This window comes from Protopterus annectens, chromosome 16.part0, assembly GCF_019279795.1.
Source record: "Protopterus annectens isolate FY-2018-M chromosome 16.part0, PAN1.0, whole genome shotgun sequence".
Taxonomy (NCBI): Eukaryota; Metazoa; Chordata; order Ceratodontiformes; family Protopteridae; genus Protopterus; species Protopterus annectens.
The window spans coordinates 856,630,982-856,648,773 of NC_056750.1; the positions used below are offsets into that span (position 1 = coordinate 856,630,982).

General features: G+C 43.4%; 1 protein-coding gene across 1 annotated transcript in view; it reads right to left on the reverse strand.

Moving 5' to 3' along the window:
• The window catches only part of CHD8 (chromodomain helicase DNA binding protein 8), a gene marked incomplete in the record, with an annotated part of 4,119,653 nt that overhangs the window by 2,222,788 nt on the left and 1,879,073 nt on the right, over positions 1-17,792 (reverse strand). Inside the window, 1 exon segment of the mRNA XM_044057960.1 lies at positions 10,457-10,667. Coding sequence (XP_043913895.1) covers positions 10,457-10,667 — 211 coding nt within the window.

Genomic DNA, 17,792 nt, shown 5'->3' on the forward strand with positions numbered 1-17,792 from the left:
GACTAGACAAGACTGGGTATTCAACATTGCTCCTATAAATTCCAGGTTTTGAGAGCGAGTCGGGTTGCATTTCGCCCAGTTTATAGAAATTCTGAGGAATTTTGCTAGTGTCATTGTGCAGTTTAAGGCTGTTACCAGTAGACGCTTGGAGGGAGCAGTAAGGAGCCAATCGTTTAAGTACAGAAACACCCGTAATACTTGTAGTCTCAAGTGAGATGCAACCACTGCCATGCATTTGGTGAACACTCTGGGGGCTGTAGAGAGTCCACACGGCAGCATGTGGAATTGGTAAAGGAATCTTCTGGAGCATTTGTCCATTTTTATATGGCAATATGCATCCTGAAGATCTATTGTGCACATCCAGTCATCTTTCTCCAGAAAGGGGAGGACAGACTGAACCGTGACCATTTGGAATTTTGCTTGGGTGACGACCTTGCTCAGAATGCTGAGATCCAAAATTGCATTCCAGTCCCACATCTTTTTTTGGCACTAAAAAGAATCTTGAGTAGAATCCAGATCCTATTTCGTATGGTGGGACTGCTTGGGTGACTTTTTTGTAACAGCTTTCTTATCTCTTGAGCTGCTGCTTCCCTTTGACTGGGTGGAACTTTGGAAATTTGTCTTGATGACTTCGGATAAAAATTGAAAGGGATGTGATAACCTCTGGCTGTGATATTCTGCACCCAAAAATCTGTGGTTATTGTTTGCCAGGCAGGGTGCTGCAGAGAAAAACGTTCCCTGACTACTTCCAGAGGAAACCAATTGGGCAACTCTTCAGGAGCGCTGGTAGGGCTGCCCAGGGAAGGAATCTCTGGATCCCTGGTTATGTGGACCCCCCCACCTCTGTCTCTGTAGGGGCGTCTTCCGGAAAAGCTACTCCCCTCTGCCCTGGGGAGTAAACTCACCATGTGTGATGGAAAGGACCCTGGGATTTCTTGTGCCATATCTTTCCACTCCTCTGATTCCTACTGTAGTTCATTAAGGGTTGGAAAAACATACGTCCACAGCAGACAGGGTCTTGCCATCCTTCGCACACCTGGCTAACGTGTCTTTCACTTTCTGGCCAAAAAGAGAAAAAGCTTCCACTGCAGCATTAAGAAAAGAAGACTTAAAAGTGTCTGCAAAGTCACAAAGGCACAGCCAGGTGTGACGTCTCATGACAACTCCTGAACCTGCAGCTCTCGCTGCCCCTTCGGCTGCATGAGCAATTAACTGCATGGACAAATTGGAAATGGACTCCAAGTTTGCAAGCTGCGAGACAACTTTGTCATGTACCTCGTCAGAGACTGCTCCTGCTAAAGTTTCGGAGAGTTCCTAGACTTGGTCTCTCTGAAGCCTAGTGAAATGTGCCAAATAGTTCAAAGACTGAATGGCAAAGGTCAATCAAGCAAACACTCGCTTCCCTAATCTGTCCACCACCCGGAACTCCCTGTTTGGGGGATGGACAGTCTGTTTCTCCTCAGCGAGCTTTTTCCTTGTGGCTGCCACCACCACCTAGCGTCTACTGGCAGTTCATTTGACCAATGTGGACTTTCCTCTGGAGGAGATAAAATTTTGTCTGGTCTCTGCGGGATTGGTTCGACAGTATCAGGACTCTTCCATGCGGGCTGCACGAGTTGGACTAGCTCGTTTGCAGGCGGGGTCACCCAGGAAGTAGAGGGTCAGGCATGAAAACCCTGTAAGAATACGGACTCCTCGGAGGAAGGGTTTTTGGGCTTCCAGTCTCCCCACTGTTTCAGAATTTCCAGTGCATCTCCAAAGGAGACATCCTCAGGGGGCAACTGTGTGGACCCCTCCCCTTCATCCTAGTCCATATCTTAAGTGAGGAACTCCTCAGGGGAGTCCATGTGCTTCCTCTTGCACGTCCTCTTGCATGGTACCTCTTCAGGACTCCAAAGAAGGGGCACCCCACGGCAAGGTATCTTGAGGCTCCTGTGCCTTAAGTCCCAATGTGGTGGTCTGCGTCAGCTGTGGTTCAGAGGGAAAATATATCTGGAATTCTGATGCCGGTCTGCCTGCAGAGCCAAGGGCCCTCTCCATCGCTTGGAAAGCTGGCCCACCTAAAGAGGGGTGGGAGCCCGGAACCAAAAAGGACAACCTCGGAACAGGGGTCACACCCTGCTCCGATGGGCCCACTCCCAAGGAAGGATCCCCAAGAGGACTCTGTACTGTTCACACTCCCGGAGTCGTAGTAGATGGCACTGTGGAAAAAATAGATGCTGTACTAAGGATACAGTGCCCACAGTCCAGTCACGATCCTGATGATGGCCCAACTCCGAACAAGCCGAAGACCAAAGGGTTGGCTCTGGAACCATGGTGAGATCCACCAGAGGAACCGAAGAACTGGGGACCAAGAGAGGCATAAGTGTCGAGACCTTCGATACCTGCAAGGAGGTCAAAGGAGGAGAATATGTTGGAGTCCGTGGAGAAAGATTCCCAAGTCCAGATGGAAAGGAAGTCTTAGATAGCAATGCAATCCCTCTGGCCATCAGCAGCTGATCCACACGACGCAGCACGTTCAATTCTGAGAGGCTCCTGGTAGATCGGGTCGATATCTATGACGGGGAGTCAGGCCATTCCAGAAAAGGGCTGTACTGTTGGCCAAAGAAGAGAGTCACTGTGGGTGAATATCAGGACCGTGCATGATGTTCCATCGACACAGTGGTCTCCAGACCAGTACCATGTGTATGGAGTGCGTCCGGTGCCGAATAGGGTGTAGAAGGAAAACTGAGGCATCGCTGGTGCCACAGTCATTGTGCCGTGACCAGTGTCGAGGTCAAAACTTTTGAAGACTGTACCAAAGGGGAAGTAAACAGCTTTGGTACAGAGGATGGCTCCATGGAGGACGGCTGAGGCTTTGGAGCCATGGGAGTCAATTTGGGTAATTTTGCCTTTGGTTCCGGCTTCTTATCACCCAGAGGGTGAAGGAACAGAGTGTGGTCTTTTCTTATGTTCTCTCGTTGGAGGGGAAGAGCCCTCCAACCCAGAAACAGCGTCTGACAATGGCATTTTAAGAAGTCCCTTTAGTATTAGTTTGTTCTTTCTTTCATTCAGGGCACAAGAGCTGAACCCTTTACATATCTCGCAAGGAGACTGAACTGAAAAGTGTGGGACACCCAGATAATATTTTATGTATTTATTTTGTTTTACATTTGTTAACCGGGATAGTCCGACTGGATATCTGTCCATTTTCAGCGGAGGCCCAGGGAGAAAAGCACCAGATAACACAGATAGAACATAACAGATATGATCAAACATATTTACAAAGCCCTCTAGTAGGTACTCACAATATACACAGTGTGTAATAGTATACAAAAAAACAACAGGTTGCAGCAAGCTCTTATGAGCAAGAGATGCATACAATATTAATTTAAATAAGACTTCGAAAAAGTAGTGATTAATCAGGGTTAGTACAGGGACAAAGCAATTGCTCTTTATATATTGCAATATATGCAAGAAACGTGGGTATCGGAGTTAGGCATTTTGCGACCACACTGGTTGCATTGCTTAATGCCTGTCGTCCTTTTTTTCTCTGACATGGTGGAAAAACAAATCAGGTTAGTCAAAGAGAAAACATCAACAATCATCAGAAAAGGAAAAACTATATAAACACTAAGTACAGAGGAAAAAGTTTTTTTGTTTTGTTTATACAATAGAAAAATGGAAATTAAACAGAAATACCAACAATGGTATTAAAAAATTAACTCAAGAGGTAAGGAATGGGAAAGAGAGGGGGAAGGCCTGTACCAATGACGGTACTTGAGATTTTGAAGTTGGTAAGGGAAGTAGGAGAAAACACTTAAAGCAGGTAAAAAGTTTAGCGACTTATAGAACAAGGGTATAAGCAAGGTAAATAAGAGTAAACCTGAAGAAAAAGTGTGTTAGAAAAATAACTTTCTAAAGCACTGAGCTGACTTGACACATCCTGATGGTTACATGGCAAATGAGATATGAGGTAACAGGGAGAGGGGCACTATGGGTAAAAGCTTAGCTCACGAGTTTTTGGCTGGCACAAACTTGTTACATGGCTGACTCTGTTGCCAGTACGGAACAGACGCTCATTAGTAAAGAATGAATGAAGATGATCATCATCAGACTGGTTACTTCACTTTTGGAGTGAGAAGGCTACAATGGCTTTTCTGCACAGTTCCAGAGAAATTAAGCCTCCAGCTTAGGTAGAAAGGGAGCTCCACATAAACTAGTTAGAGTCCCTACACAACACTACTTGCTGTGAAGGCTGTAGAGAAGAAGCAGAGATTAGATACCCTCCTGATCTGGCCCATCAGACTAGTACATTGTGTTAGTGAGTGAAAGCATGTCTGGTAATATGCAAAAGACAGAGGCATTATCTCAGCATCATGAGGAAATGTAGCAATTGCCTTATGTTTACTGACAGCCACCTAATACGAGAGACGTAAATGCATAAAAAAATACAACAAAAAAAATATGCCCACTAGCTCCAGGTATGATTTTTATTGCAAAAAAAAAAAGAGTGCTTTTATCCACTTGCTTACTGCAGACTTCGTTTTTTTTTAAATCTGTTCTCCCATCACCAACTTTTAGATCTTAAAGATAACACTACCATCTAGTGGCTGAATGACTACTTACATGTAGTAACTAAATGTAAAAGTAGATTGTACCTTGTTGTTGTGTCTTCCGGCTTTTCCCGGTCCGCTAATAATTGGCAGTTTATTTTTACGTGCCGAGTTGCCAGCCCTGACACACAACCTTCAACAAAGGAACGCCCATTCACGCATGTCTCCACGCAGAAGACGCACTAGCTGAGTATCGAACCGAACAGTGTCTTACTGTGAGGCAACAACGCTACCGCAGCATCACCACCGCGTAAAAGTAGATTGTACCTAATAATATTTATTCATTTACACTTAATAACCGGGTAGTGAATGACTGGGCCAGAAGCCCATTTTCAGCGAAGACCCGGGGAGAAAAGCTCCAAGGAAGATTGCATAATTATACATTTGTACATATGACAGTTACAATGGGAGTTCAAACTCAAGTTCCTTGACATTGTATCTAAAAGCATACAACAAAAGTAGTAGAATAAGCTTATACTATTCATACAAATATAAAAAAATGTATATATATTTTTTTCAGGATAAAAATATCAAACTGAAGCTAAGAAAGCTCAATTGCCAAGAAATATTGACAATGGGTGGCGGGGAGAAGGAAGTTAGACAGTAAGGGGTTAAATTAGCTAGCCTGATGGAGGACATGAGCAAAGCCTATGTTTGGTGAAGTATTCCTTTAGGGACTGTTTAAATGAATGTGCATCATTGATGGACAGAATATGCTGAGGTAGAGAATTCCAGTGTTTGACAATGATATGCGAGTTTAAGGAGACTATGTGAGAGTTTTGGGTTTTGTTAACCTTCAACAATACTTCATCAGCAGACCCAAGAGATTTTACGTGAGTGTAGGGTTGGACAAGGTCAGACAGAGCTGGGCGGTTGTCAAGTTTGTACAAGACTGTATGGGCAGTTAAGTAGATGAATCAGAGTAAGCAGGAGAGGGAGCTCTAAGCAGTTCAGCTGGAGAAGGGCAGTGCAGTGGTAAGACCTTTGAGACTGATCAGTGGCAAATCTGGCTATTTTGTTATAGCAAGATTCAAGGCTATTAAGTTCAGATTTGCAAAGATTGGTAAATATTTGTGAACAGTAAACCCAGGAAGATAAGAGATGGGTTCTGGCTGTTGTGAGTCTGGCATGGTCAGTAAGATATGATACAGACGTATAGAGAGAACCCAGTCTGACATGAACCATTTTAATTGTTAGTGCAAGGTGTTTGTCAAACTCAAGTCCACTATCAATTGCGAAACACAGAAGTGTTGTATGTTCAACAGGTTCTATTTTTGTGCTATTGGAGGAGGAAATACAGACAGGTGGGTTGGTTGGATGTTGTTATGGTATTATAGAAGACCATAAGCTTGGTTTTATTGGGGTGGAGTAGAAGTTGGTCTGTTATGTAGTTTTCAATATTGTGGAGGGCTGCCTGAGTTTTTTTTTTTTTTTTTTTGGAGTCTCTTGATAGAGGGTGGCAGAGCAGATTAGGGAAGCATTGTCAGTATATTGTATGACTGAGGCTGGGTTTGCTGAGGAGTTTAGGACATTGATAAAATTTGTGAATAAAAGTGGGCCAAGGATAGATCTTTGTGGGACTCCTACACATACAGGGAACTGGGGGGGGGGGGGGGGGAGTTTATTGTCCCATAAAGTGGCTTGTTCCCTATCAGACAGGTTGCTATGAAACCAGCTTAGGGCTTTACAGCTGCAGTGGTACAAACCCAGTTTGTTGAGAAGTATTTGATGAGATACAGCGTCGAATGCTTTTGACATTATCTAGGAAAGTAGCAGAGACTAGTTTTTTTTGTTTCTGAATTGATTTACAGTATTAGTAAAGCTAATTAGAGCTGTACTGGTGCTATGCCTAGATCGAAAGTCATGCAGTGTATTAGATAAATTATGACAGAAAGTGGTCATCTAAGATATCTTTGTATATACATTTTTCTAAGATTATGGCAAGTGGTGACAAAATATTCCTTCTAAAATCAATAAAATACTTCCATAAGTTACATAAAATGCTATAAATAATATTATAATGTTATAAAATGGTCAGTACATTCATTAAGCAGTTAAAATCTAAATCTTGAACATTTTGTTGACTAATAAACCTGAAATGCAAATTGTCATGGATGCCTGGGGGATAAGTTGCATTCAAGAGAACCTGCCAATGTAATTCTCATCTCTCTACAAAGGATTCCCAATTGCCTCCTTTTTTCGAAGTGTGGCACTTTCTTGAATAAAAAAAAAAAAAACAAAAAAAAAACAACTTTTTAATTTTTCACATGGCTTAAAACGCTTGTATAAGGCATTATTTCTGTCTTTTTTCCGAACTGCATAATCGTCCTGATAAATTCTAAGTTCCCACAACTTCTGAGTCCACATAAAAGGAATGGGAGAAGGAAATCCCTCCCAAATGTGGGCCGAAAAAAGCAGTCACCATCTACATGCAATGAAATGCAGGACTGGGAGGGTGTAGCCATATGTCAGGGCCACAGTGTACCGGCATGTGGAGAAATGCATGCCAATAGCAGTGGGAGGGGGTAGTCATGTGTCAGAGCCACAGTGTAGCAGCATGTGGAGAACTGCATGCCAATAGCGGTGGGAGGGGGTAGCCATGTGTCAGAGCCACAGTGTACCAGCATGTGGAGAACTGCATACCAATAACAGTATGGGGGCTTGAAAACCTGCATAGGTGTAAGAAAAAGACGATGCTCTCCAGGGATGCATTCCAACACCTTCAAAGAAGGGCCTTAGTAGTCCTCAAAATGTCTGTACTGGGGATTGTGACATGAAAGAACAGGAAGCCCCGCTGTTATCCAACCACTGCTATATTAAAGGGATAGCAAGATATGGGAATAGCAGTCCTGAGCCCCAAGTGCTACTACAAGTAGTAAGACTGAGTGAAGCAGCTGTTTCCACAAGACCAAGTCAGTCATTCATATATGTCCCACTGGGCAGGGGATGGATAGTGGTGCTATAATACCCCATGATGGCCCCTGATCTAGGCCCCTCATTATCATCGAATTCAACAGGTACAACCTCTAGCCCTACTTGGAGTTGAGGACATAACACACAAACCAAGAAGCAAGCTTGATAAACTGCCTATGACCAGACTGGATCACAGTCTGTTTCAGCTGCTCTTACAAAATACCAGAAAATGCAAGTGGTACTCTGACCAATAATCCCAGTGCAGTGCACTTTCAACCGTGACTGGCCCCATGCTTTTTTCAAATACAACCAAGTCTCGGTGTCTCTCCAAGGACACCTCAGACTGTTTGAAAACCTTCACAGAAGCCACCAGATCTGAGAGGCATTTCTGGCAAGGAACAGCCGCCCTGACAAAGACCATTATTTAGCCACTCCTACAATCCCAGCTTGCATAAGAAATCTAATATGCGACATCAACAAAACCTGCTGGAGAGAAAGGTTTATCTCCCAGAGGCTGCCCTGTCTCTGGAACAGACTTCTCATGCATCTAAAACAGAGTATCTCGCTGACCCTCTTCAAGCACAACCTTGATGAGTGGATGGTAAACCACAAATTTTGTCCCAGGGGTTCTAACTTTGCCCCTAACTGACAGAGGCGACAGGTGCTGGCTTGAGGTTTCTTGGCTAGGCTTGTAAGGGCCCCAGGGCCATCAGCCTAGTAACCTCCTATGATCCTATGAAAATCCTTTAGAATAGGACAAACTAATAACTGGTCTTGCAAAAGCAATCATAAGGAGGCAAGAAGGACTCCTGAAGAGCCTACATGAATTAAGTTTAGTAGAAAACTTTATAGAAAGCTTATATGGTGGGACAGAGGACTTTGATAGGTTCATAGATCTCCATTATAGAGTACAATGCCTCCTTCAGCATGTACCTTACCAAGCAGATGCAGCAGCTGTTGAGACCATAGTGGTTCCTGACCAGGAAAACACAGGGTCTCAAACACCTATCCTATACAGATAGGCTAAAAGCCCTGTCCCTCTACTCAGTCTCGTACAGACTGCTCAGAAGTGACCTGTGCCTAGCATACAAGGCCATGTCAGACTCAGCCCTGATGGAGTTGCTGCATATCCGTAAGTCAAACTCCCCTCGGCAACCTGCACGCAAAGCCTCAACCTGGTCTGTGATATTAATAGAACTTGTTGGCAGACTAGATTTGTGTCTGAAAGACTCGCCCCATCTGTGGAATAGACTCCCTCTTCATTTCAAGCAGAGTACCTCACTAGCCCTCTAAGAGGTACCTGAATGGGAAACAGAGAATGCACCCCCCCCCCGGGATCCCACCTGTGTCCTTGTTGGACAGGGGAAACAGGTGCCCACTTTGTGGGAACATAGGCAAAATTCTTGGCTAGCTTATAAGGGTTTCTAGGCCAACAGCCTAGTATCGTCCTATGAACCTACAACCTCCATGTACTCTTCCCTTATCAGGCAAATAATTGAGTACACCACCACTTTTGGTATGTACCTTTCCAAGCACCTCCAGCAATTGGAGAGACCACAAAGGTTCCTCACAAAGCAAATTCAAGGTCTTTAGCATATGCCCTATGGGGATCATCTGAAGTCACTGTCACGTTATACTGTTTCATACAGACTACTCAGAGGTGATCTCTACCTTGCATACAAGGCGATCTCTGACCATGCTTTACTGGAAATGCTGCATATCTGTAACTCAAGTGGTACACAGGTTACTCGCTCTAAAGGCCTTAACCTGGTACGTGACATTAACAAAACCTGCTGGAGGGACAGATTGGTCTCCTAGAGGTTGCCACACCTTTGGAACAAACTCCCAACTTCATGTCAAACAGAGCACCTCATTGCCTCTCTTCAAATGCAATGCAGATGATTGGACAGGTGACCATAAATTCACCCCAGGGGTTCTACCTGCGTCCTTCTTGCACAGGGGCAATAGGTGCGAATTGTGGAAATAAGGGTAACATCTTGGCTAGACTTGTAAGGGCCCTAGGGCCATTAGCTTAGTAACGTCCTGTGATCCTGAGATATACAGAATCAAAGTTTAGAACAGCAGAAAGGAAGTTCCCTGAGAGAGCTGCTGAAGTGTGTTGTACTGACTCTGATTACACAACTCTGGAACTGCCCAACTTTCCCAAATTTCAGTCAGTTAAAAGTAATGGAAATGAAACATACGAGACAAAACCTACCATCTGTGGACCTGAAGCTGCAGACGAGAACCCTTTCCACAGCATCAGACTTTCTCCAATAGTAAGACCCTGTGGTGCATATGCTGGGTTAAAATGACCACAGAGGAAAAGGCCCAAGTGGCCTAAACATACATGCAAAATATTTATATTTGTTTTCTGGGGTAGAGCACTCATCTCCATAGACCTTTTTCAAACCCATCCCGGAAGCGATGTCTGGTTAAGTGACTCAATGAGTCAGACGATGGAAGCTGACAGAATCCAACCTTAGATTACTCATACCAAGTATGATACTTCATCCCCCAAGAGGCCCATTAAAAAGAATCTGCCATTTATCAAGCTGGGGATCAGACTGTAGGTGTATCCAGGTAATACAGGAAGCATTCATAATGACAAGCTCTTCAGAAGGGGTAACCAAGGCTTTTCTAGTCTTCAGGTGAACAGCGCGGCTGGACTAACGGTGAGTCCATAATGGACTTCATAACCTTGTCTTTTCAGTTTAAGGGTCCGCTTTACTCCCCCTCCTGCACTAACTTCCTTCCATTTATCTCTCCTGACTAAATAAGCCTTACTCTGTTCTTTTCCTCAGTTCATACTGCAATTCGTGTTTGTATTATACCAACTTAACTTTAATTTCTCTAGACTGGCTAAAATGTCTTTACATATTAAATCACATAAGCTTTACACATTTCTACGACTTATCTCTTGTACTCAACAACCTCTCATCGTTTACCTTTTCTGAATGAGGTAGTCTTCCAGGATATCCAGGCAGCGAACCATCTGGGAGAAAATAAGCACCTTATGGCCTCCGGCCTTCAGCTTAGGAAGCAGTTTATCAATCAGCACCAGTTTACCAGAAGAGCGCACCATGGCCTGTAGGTGAAAATCGGCTCGTAGTTGCCCACAAGACTCACGGCATTCAGCTAGGATTTTCTCCTCTGCACCTAAACTCATACAAAAAAAAATCTGAGTATCATTACAGTGAGTTAGTCTCTGTACCCATCAAGTAAGTTTTACTATTACAAAAGTAGCACCTAGGATAAAAATGACAGAATACAGAAAGTACAACAGCCGGAGGTACTTAAGTTCATTTCTAACTTTTGTGTTTATACAAAATCTTTTTTTTTTTTTTTTTTAACTGCCTGTGATTAAATGGGAGGCAACCAGGGAGTATCACTGCAATATAAAAACAGGAAACGTAGCCTCTCGGGTAAAATGCGCATGTCCCAATAGTTAAAACTAACAAGAAAAACACATGCTGACCAACCACAAAATGGAATGCAAAACTATATGTACAGTAACTGCCTAACAATGACCTACAAACCAACTCTCTGGCAGCTGGTGAGAATCCAGTTGCAATGAAGCAAGTAGTGCATGCCACTCATAAAAATGAGTGCAAATCTGTTCAACAGGTCGCTTCCCTTACTGATGGCTCTACGATGCATGCACAGCAGGTCGCTTCTCTCACTGATGGCTCTATGATGCACGAACAGGTTGTTTCCCTCACTGACAGCTTTATGATGCAAGCACAACAGGTCACTTCCTTCAATGATGACTCTATGATGCATGCACAAGTCGCTTCTCTCACTTGATGGCTCTATGATGCATGCACAACAGGTCGCTTCCTTCACTGATGCCTCTATGATACATGCACACAGAGTACACTAGCTGTGCAATCTGACTTCAACATATAGTCCCTGTACAAGTTTCTGCAGACTAATCAGCTCCACCTCATTTCAAAATTACGTAGGGAAGTGATTAAACTACCAAGTAACTGACCAGTGAGAAGCTTACCATATTTCAGTCATGAAAAGCTGTACTAATGTCTTGAGGAAGTGGTCAGCATTTTTTATTTCTATTTATTTATTTAACATTTGTTGACCGGGAAAGTCTGACTAGGTTCCACAGAGCCTGTTTTGAGCGGAGGGCCAGGGAGAAATGCTCCATTCTCCACTACTTGCCTCCTTGTACTGAGAAAAGTGCATTTGTGTTAAGTTGTACTTACTCATACATCAACTGTTGGAATTCCTCACTACTGCAGCAACCTTCAGACCATATGAGCTGCTTCCCTGTCCAGCTCCACAAAGCTCCGCCCCCCTCCCAACACACCCACCTTCCACCGACTGCCAACTGTCTAGGTCCAAGGAGAGAAATCAGTAGAGGGAAGATTTCTTCAGGACTTTCTTGCCCATACAGAGAAAGCCTAACAATACTGAAGCAAAAGGCAATACCACTGAAACACAAAGTACTGTACTTTACCTCGCAGCTATAGCTATATAGAGGAACAGGGGAGATGGAAGGTGCGTGCAGCAGTGAGGAGTTTGAACATCTACTACAGGTAAGTGCGACTGGCACGCCTGCACCATATCCAAAAATCCCACCGTTCCTCCAGCCACTACATTACAGAGGTTCATTACTTAACACTCTTCTCTTCAACCTCGGAAAAGGATATGGATCCAGGAGTCCCTGGAGGATGGTCCTAGCAAAGCTCGACCTGCAACTAGAAAAAGAATCTATTTTTAAGGCTTTTTGTAAAAATATGTATGAAGGACAATGTAGCTGCCTCCAGAATCTACCCCTTTCCAGTACGCCATTAAAGAGGAGGCTCTAGTACAGTTACCTTAACACAGCGTGGAATAGATTTATCATGGTGGAATAACAAAAAGCTAAAGACAACCACCTGGACAATGTCTGGTAGACACAGCTACCATGTTTGTCTCTCGAAAAGTAATAAAATGGCTGATCAGCTTTTCCAAAGGACTTACTTGCGTCAACTTATCTCCTGAACTGTCCATGCACACTCCCAGTGTGTGCAGCATGCTTCCTCTATAGTTATTAGGTTCTGGGTAGGAAACTGGAAGACTGATATCTAGATGCAAAGTAAAAACTGAAATCATGGGCATAAAATAGGTGTTTGTTCTTAATTATCACTCACCAGGAAAGCTTGCAACTCAGACGCTCTTCCTGTAGATGTCAGAGCAACAATGAGCACAGCTGTCCAAGTCAAGAACCTTAAACCCGCAAGAAAAGCATGTTCAAAAGGTAATTCTCAACTTTTCCAGCACAAAGGTGATAACCCAAGGAGCAGCAACCTATATACAAGGAGATCTCAGATGATGATAAAAAGAAAAAAAAAAAAAAAAAAGGGAAAAAAAGGAGGATTCATGGGGAGGCGTACTGAAACGGCTGCATGATGAACCTTTACAGCAGAGTAACACAAATCAGAAGAAAGTAGCACTCACAAATATTTGAGCAGCAGCGGCACACAATTCTTGATGGGCCCATAGTTACTGGCCAAGCACAAACTAGAAAACTGCTTCTACTTGCCAATATATGCTTTTCTTAGCAGGTTGTCTTGCCTCCTTACTACTTGTTGCATGTCCTCATGAAATAGGAGCCTAAAAAGTATTAGAACTGAAAACACCCTGTAGTTACTTGCAGTTGACAGACTGGGGTATTCATCTCCCCCGTCTTGTGCAAGTAGATCCAGTCTGTTAGGAAAGCTTGGGGTACCTGCCCTTGGCAAATTCCACAAGAAGGGAGAATCAATGCTGTCTGGGCCAAAAGAGGGAAACCACAATAACTTTTTGGGGAGTCCTAAATCTGTAGAATTACCCTGGATATCAATGGAAATGGTAGGAAAGCATAAAGGAATATTCCCTTTTAAAGCAATGAAAATGTATTAATTTTCCAGGATTGCTTGCAAGAAGACTTGGTGGAGAATTTGTTCAGTTGTCTGTTTTGAAAGGATGCAAACAGATCTATTTGACGTGTTCCCCAAAATTGGAACAGTTCCTAGAAAACCTCCACATTCAATTTCCATTCATGAGAGTCTTTCCTGGTGCTGCTAAGCTGGTCTGCCATTATGCTTTGCTCTGATACATTTCAAGGTGCTTGGAGGGTTAAGAATAATGTAGAATCTCCAAAGGCATTCCAGCCAGCCTGCATTGGGAGTATGATCTTGCACCTCCCTGTTTAGGCACTGTTGTAGAACTGTACATCCCCAGTCAGTCTGTGTGGAAGTGGGTGTGGCTTGTGTGATACATGATTGACTGCCATACAGATTTAACAGTGACATCATGCATACACTGGTAGTTGATCGACAGATATTGAAATAACTGGTGTATTCAAGGGTTCTGCCGGAGACGGATGTTATTACTTTTCCTTGGTCCACATTTTACACAGCTAACAGGCCACTTAGGGCTAGTGTTAGGGTTAGGAATAACTCTAGGCCTAACCCTAACTCTAGTCCTGCAAAATGTGGACCAAGGCAAAGTAACCCAGATAGGCATTTCTTAATGAACATTTCTGTTATTAAACAGAGAATTACTGAATATCAGGATAAACCAGAGACAGTTGAGCGGTATGCATGCTGCTGTGTAATGACCTTCTGTCTTAATGCACAACTCTGTATTAACAGACAGCTTGTTGCTGACATCACACACTGCGACTTTCATTAGTAGCAGTCCTGTTACATACTGCTAACATCACACACTGGATCTTTCATTAGTAGCAGTTCCCGTTACACACTGCATCTTTAATTAGTAGCAGTTCCCGTTACACATTGAAAACATCACACACTGCATCTTTCATTAGTAGTAGTTCCCATTACACACTAACATCACACACTGCGTCTTTCATTAGTAGTAGTTCCCGTTACACACTGCTAAGATCACACACTGCGTCTTTCATTAGTAGCAGTTCCCGTTACACACTGCATCTTTCATTAGTAGTAGTTCCCGTTACACACTAACATCACACACTGCGTCTTTCATTAGTAGTAGTTCCCGTTACACACTAACATCACACACTGCTTCTTTCATTAGTAGCAGTTCCCGTTACACACTGCATCTTTCATTAGTAGTAGTTCCCGTTACACACTAACATCACACACTGCTTCTTTCATTAGTAGTAGTTCCCATTACACACTGCTATCATCACACACTGCGTCTCATTTGTAGCAGTTCCCGTTACACACTGCATCTTTCATAAGTAGTAGTTCCCGTTACACACTAACATCACGCACTGCTTCTTTCATTAGTAGTAGTTCCCATTACACACTGCTAAGATCACACACTGCGTCTTTCATTAGTAGCAGTTCCCGTTACACACTGCATCTTTCATTAGTAGTAGTTCCCGTTACACACTAACATCACACACTGCGTCTTTCATTAGTAGTAGTTCCCATTACACACTGCTATCATCACACACTGCGTCTTTCATTTGTAGCAGTTCCCGTTACACACTGCATCTTTCTTTAGTAGTAGTTCCCGTTAAACACTGTTAACATCACACACTGCGTCTTTCATTAGTAGCAGTTCCCGTTACACACTGCATCTTTCTTTAGTAGTAGTTCCCGTTGTTGTTTCGTTACCATTATTGAACTACAGAGCACCCTCAAGCTAACATGACAAATACCCGATGCATATTCATAAGGCTGGTGAACACGATTATTAATATCCATTCAGTATTTGAACACATAACCGGGTGTTGGGCGGGGTTTAAGCAGGACTTACTACTGCATATACGGGGAGGTACTGCTGTGTTCTACAATGCCCCTGTTTATGTACTACAACTGAGGTATTGTCTATAATCACTTGTAAAGGTCCTGGTGATCCATAAGTGAAGAAGAAATTTTAAGGAATGGTCACATCTTCATACAGATGTGCTTTGGTCTATCGGAATGACTCCACAGACGAGACACATTTACCACAATGGAAACTGCTCTCCAAGCAGAATATGAAGTGTCTTGAGGTGAGTGACTGGTTTGGGGTCTGAGGAGAGAGAGAAAGGAAGGTGTATAATTTGTCATCTCTACCAATGAGTTCCATTTATTAGGAAGCCCCAAACCAGACTTTGATGACATGATCCAGAGCTTGTAAATGTTGGGTTCATGTTTTTTCCCCCAGGAATCACTGCATCTTTCTCATGTATAACCTGGCTCCAGGGACCAAGAAAAATCATAGAAGCCAAGATCAAGAGAAATTCTACTGCAAAAAGTCTGAGACTGACTGGACAGGCTCAGGAATATTTCTAGATATAAATCCACCATCCCTTGTGTCAGAAAGGCCTTTTGAAGTTAAATATCGAGAAAGCAATACAGAGAAACAATTCTAGGAGACTCAGTCAGGCATGATTTAGTACCAGTTATGACTCGAAATCTGAATAAAGACTCTGCAAGGATTAAGTAACTTGTCTAAATAAGGAAATGTGTGAAAGCCATTCACTCTACAATGAGCTATGACTGAGGCTAGACATTCAGTAAACACCCTTGGAGCTGTATACAATTCCGAAGGGTAATGCAGAGAACTGGTACGAGCCAAATACAGAGAATCTCGGAAACATATTCAAGCCTGAGGCTATGCTAATGTGATAAGCATCTTTTAAGTCTAGCATTACCATGTAACTCATGGGAGGAATGGCTGGTAACAGGTTCTGCTGGGTGAACATCTTGAATTTCAGTACTTTCACATAGAGGTTTAGAGATGAAAGCACTGCTCTCCAAGACTTTCTCTGGTACTAGAAAAATTTTGGAATACAAGTCTTTGCCCCTTTGACTTACAGGTACTGGGTACTATGACTCCTAGGATGTGTAAAGACACAAGGACCTGAGGAAAATATTCTGTTTGACTCGGAAGGTGGAAAGATATTTCCCTGAAAGGAGATTTTGAATCCAATGCCATCTATAGCCCTCCTGCACCACTTTTAACACCCAGGAGTCTGAAACAATCTTTTCCCAAATGGGGAAGTTAAGAAGCAGCTTCTTGGACAAGTTTGGGGAAACTTTTTTTTTGGGGGGGGGGGGTTGGCATAGCCATTCTGTGCTATTGGTCTGTCCATTTTCTGAAAAAACAGACACCTTATTTCCATTTGGACATTTTTTTACCCACTTGTTTTCTAGAATATGAGAAGCTTTGCTTACTTGGTTTTTAAGTGAAAAAGGTAGGCCACAAATATTTGTATTGGGGGACATGAAACTCCCTGAATCAATTTCCCTGTTTTATCAAACTATCTGAAAACCAAGGAAGCAGAAGAGTGAAATACGTCTTCCTGGTCTAAGGCAGAGAGAAGATGTCAGACCCTGGTCTAAAGCAGAGAGAAGATGTCAGACCCTGGTCTAAAGCAGAGAGAAGATGTCAGACCCTGGTCTAAAGCAGAGTGATGATGTCAGACCCTGGTCTAAAGCAGAGAGAAGATGTCAGACCCTGGTCTAAAGCAGAGAGAAGATGTCAGACCCTGGTCTAAAGCAGAGAGAAGATGTCAGACCCTGGTCTAAAGCAGAGAAGATGTCAGACCCTGGTCTAAAGCAGAGAGAAGATGTCAGACCCTGGTCTAAAGCAGAGAGAAGATGTCAGACCCTGGTCTAAAGCAGAGTGATGATGTCAGACCCTGGTCTAAAGCAGAGAGAAGATGTCAGACCCTGGTCTAAAGCAGAGAGAAGATGTCAGACCCTGGTCTAAAGCAGAGAGAAGATGTCAGACCCTGGTCTAAAGCAGAGTGAAGATGTCAGACCCTGGTCTAAAGCAGAGAGAAGATGTCAGACCCTGGTCTAAAGCAGAGAGAAGATGTCAGACCCTGGTCTAAAGCAGAGTGAAGATGTCAGACCCTGGTCTAAAGCAGAAAGAAGATGTCAGACCCTGGTGTAAAGCATAGAGAAGATGTCAGACCCTGGTCTAAAGCAGAGTGAAGACGTCAGACCCTGGTCTAAAGCAGAAAGAAGATGTCAGACCCTGGTGTAAAGCAGAGAGAAGATGTCAGACCCTGGTCTAAAGCATAGAGAAGATGTCAGACCCTGGTCTAAAGCAGAGAAGATGTCAGACCCTGGTCTAAAGCAGAGAGAAGATGTCAGACCCTGGTCTAAAGCAGAGAGAAGATGTCAGACCCTGGTCTAAAGCAGAGTGAAGATGTCAGACCCTGGTCTAAAGCAGAGAGAAGATGTCAGACCCTGGTCTAAAGCATAGAGAAGATGTCAGACCCTGGTCTAAAGCAGAGAGAAGATGTCAGACCCTGGTCTAAAGCAGAAAGAAGATGTCAGACCCTGGTGTAAAGCATAGAGAAGATGTCAGACC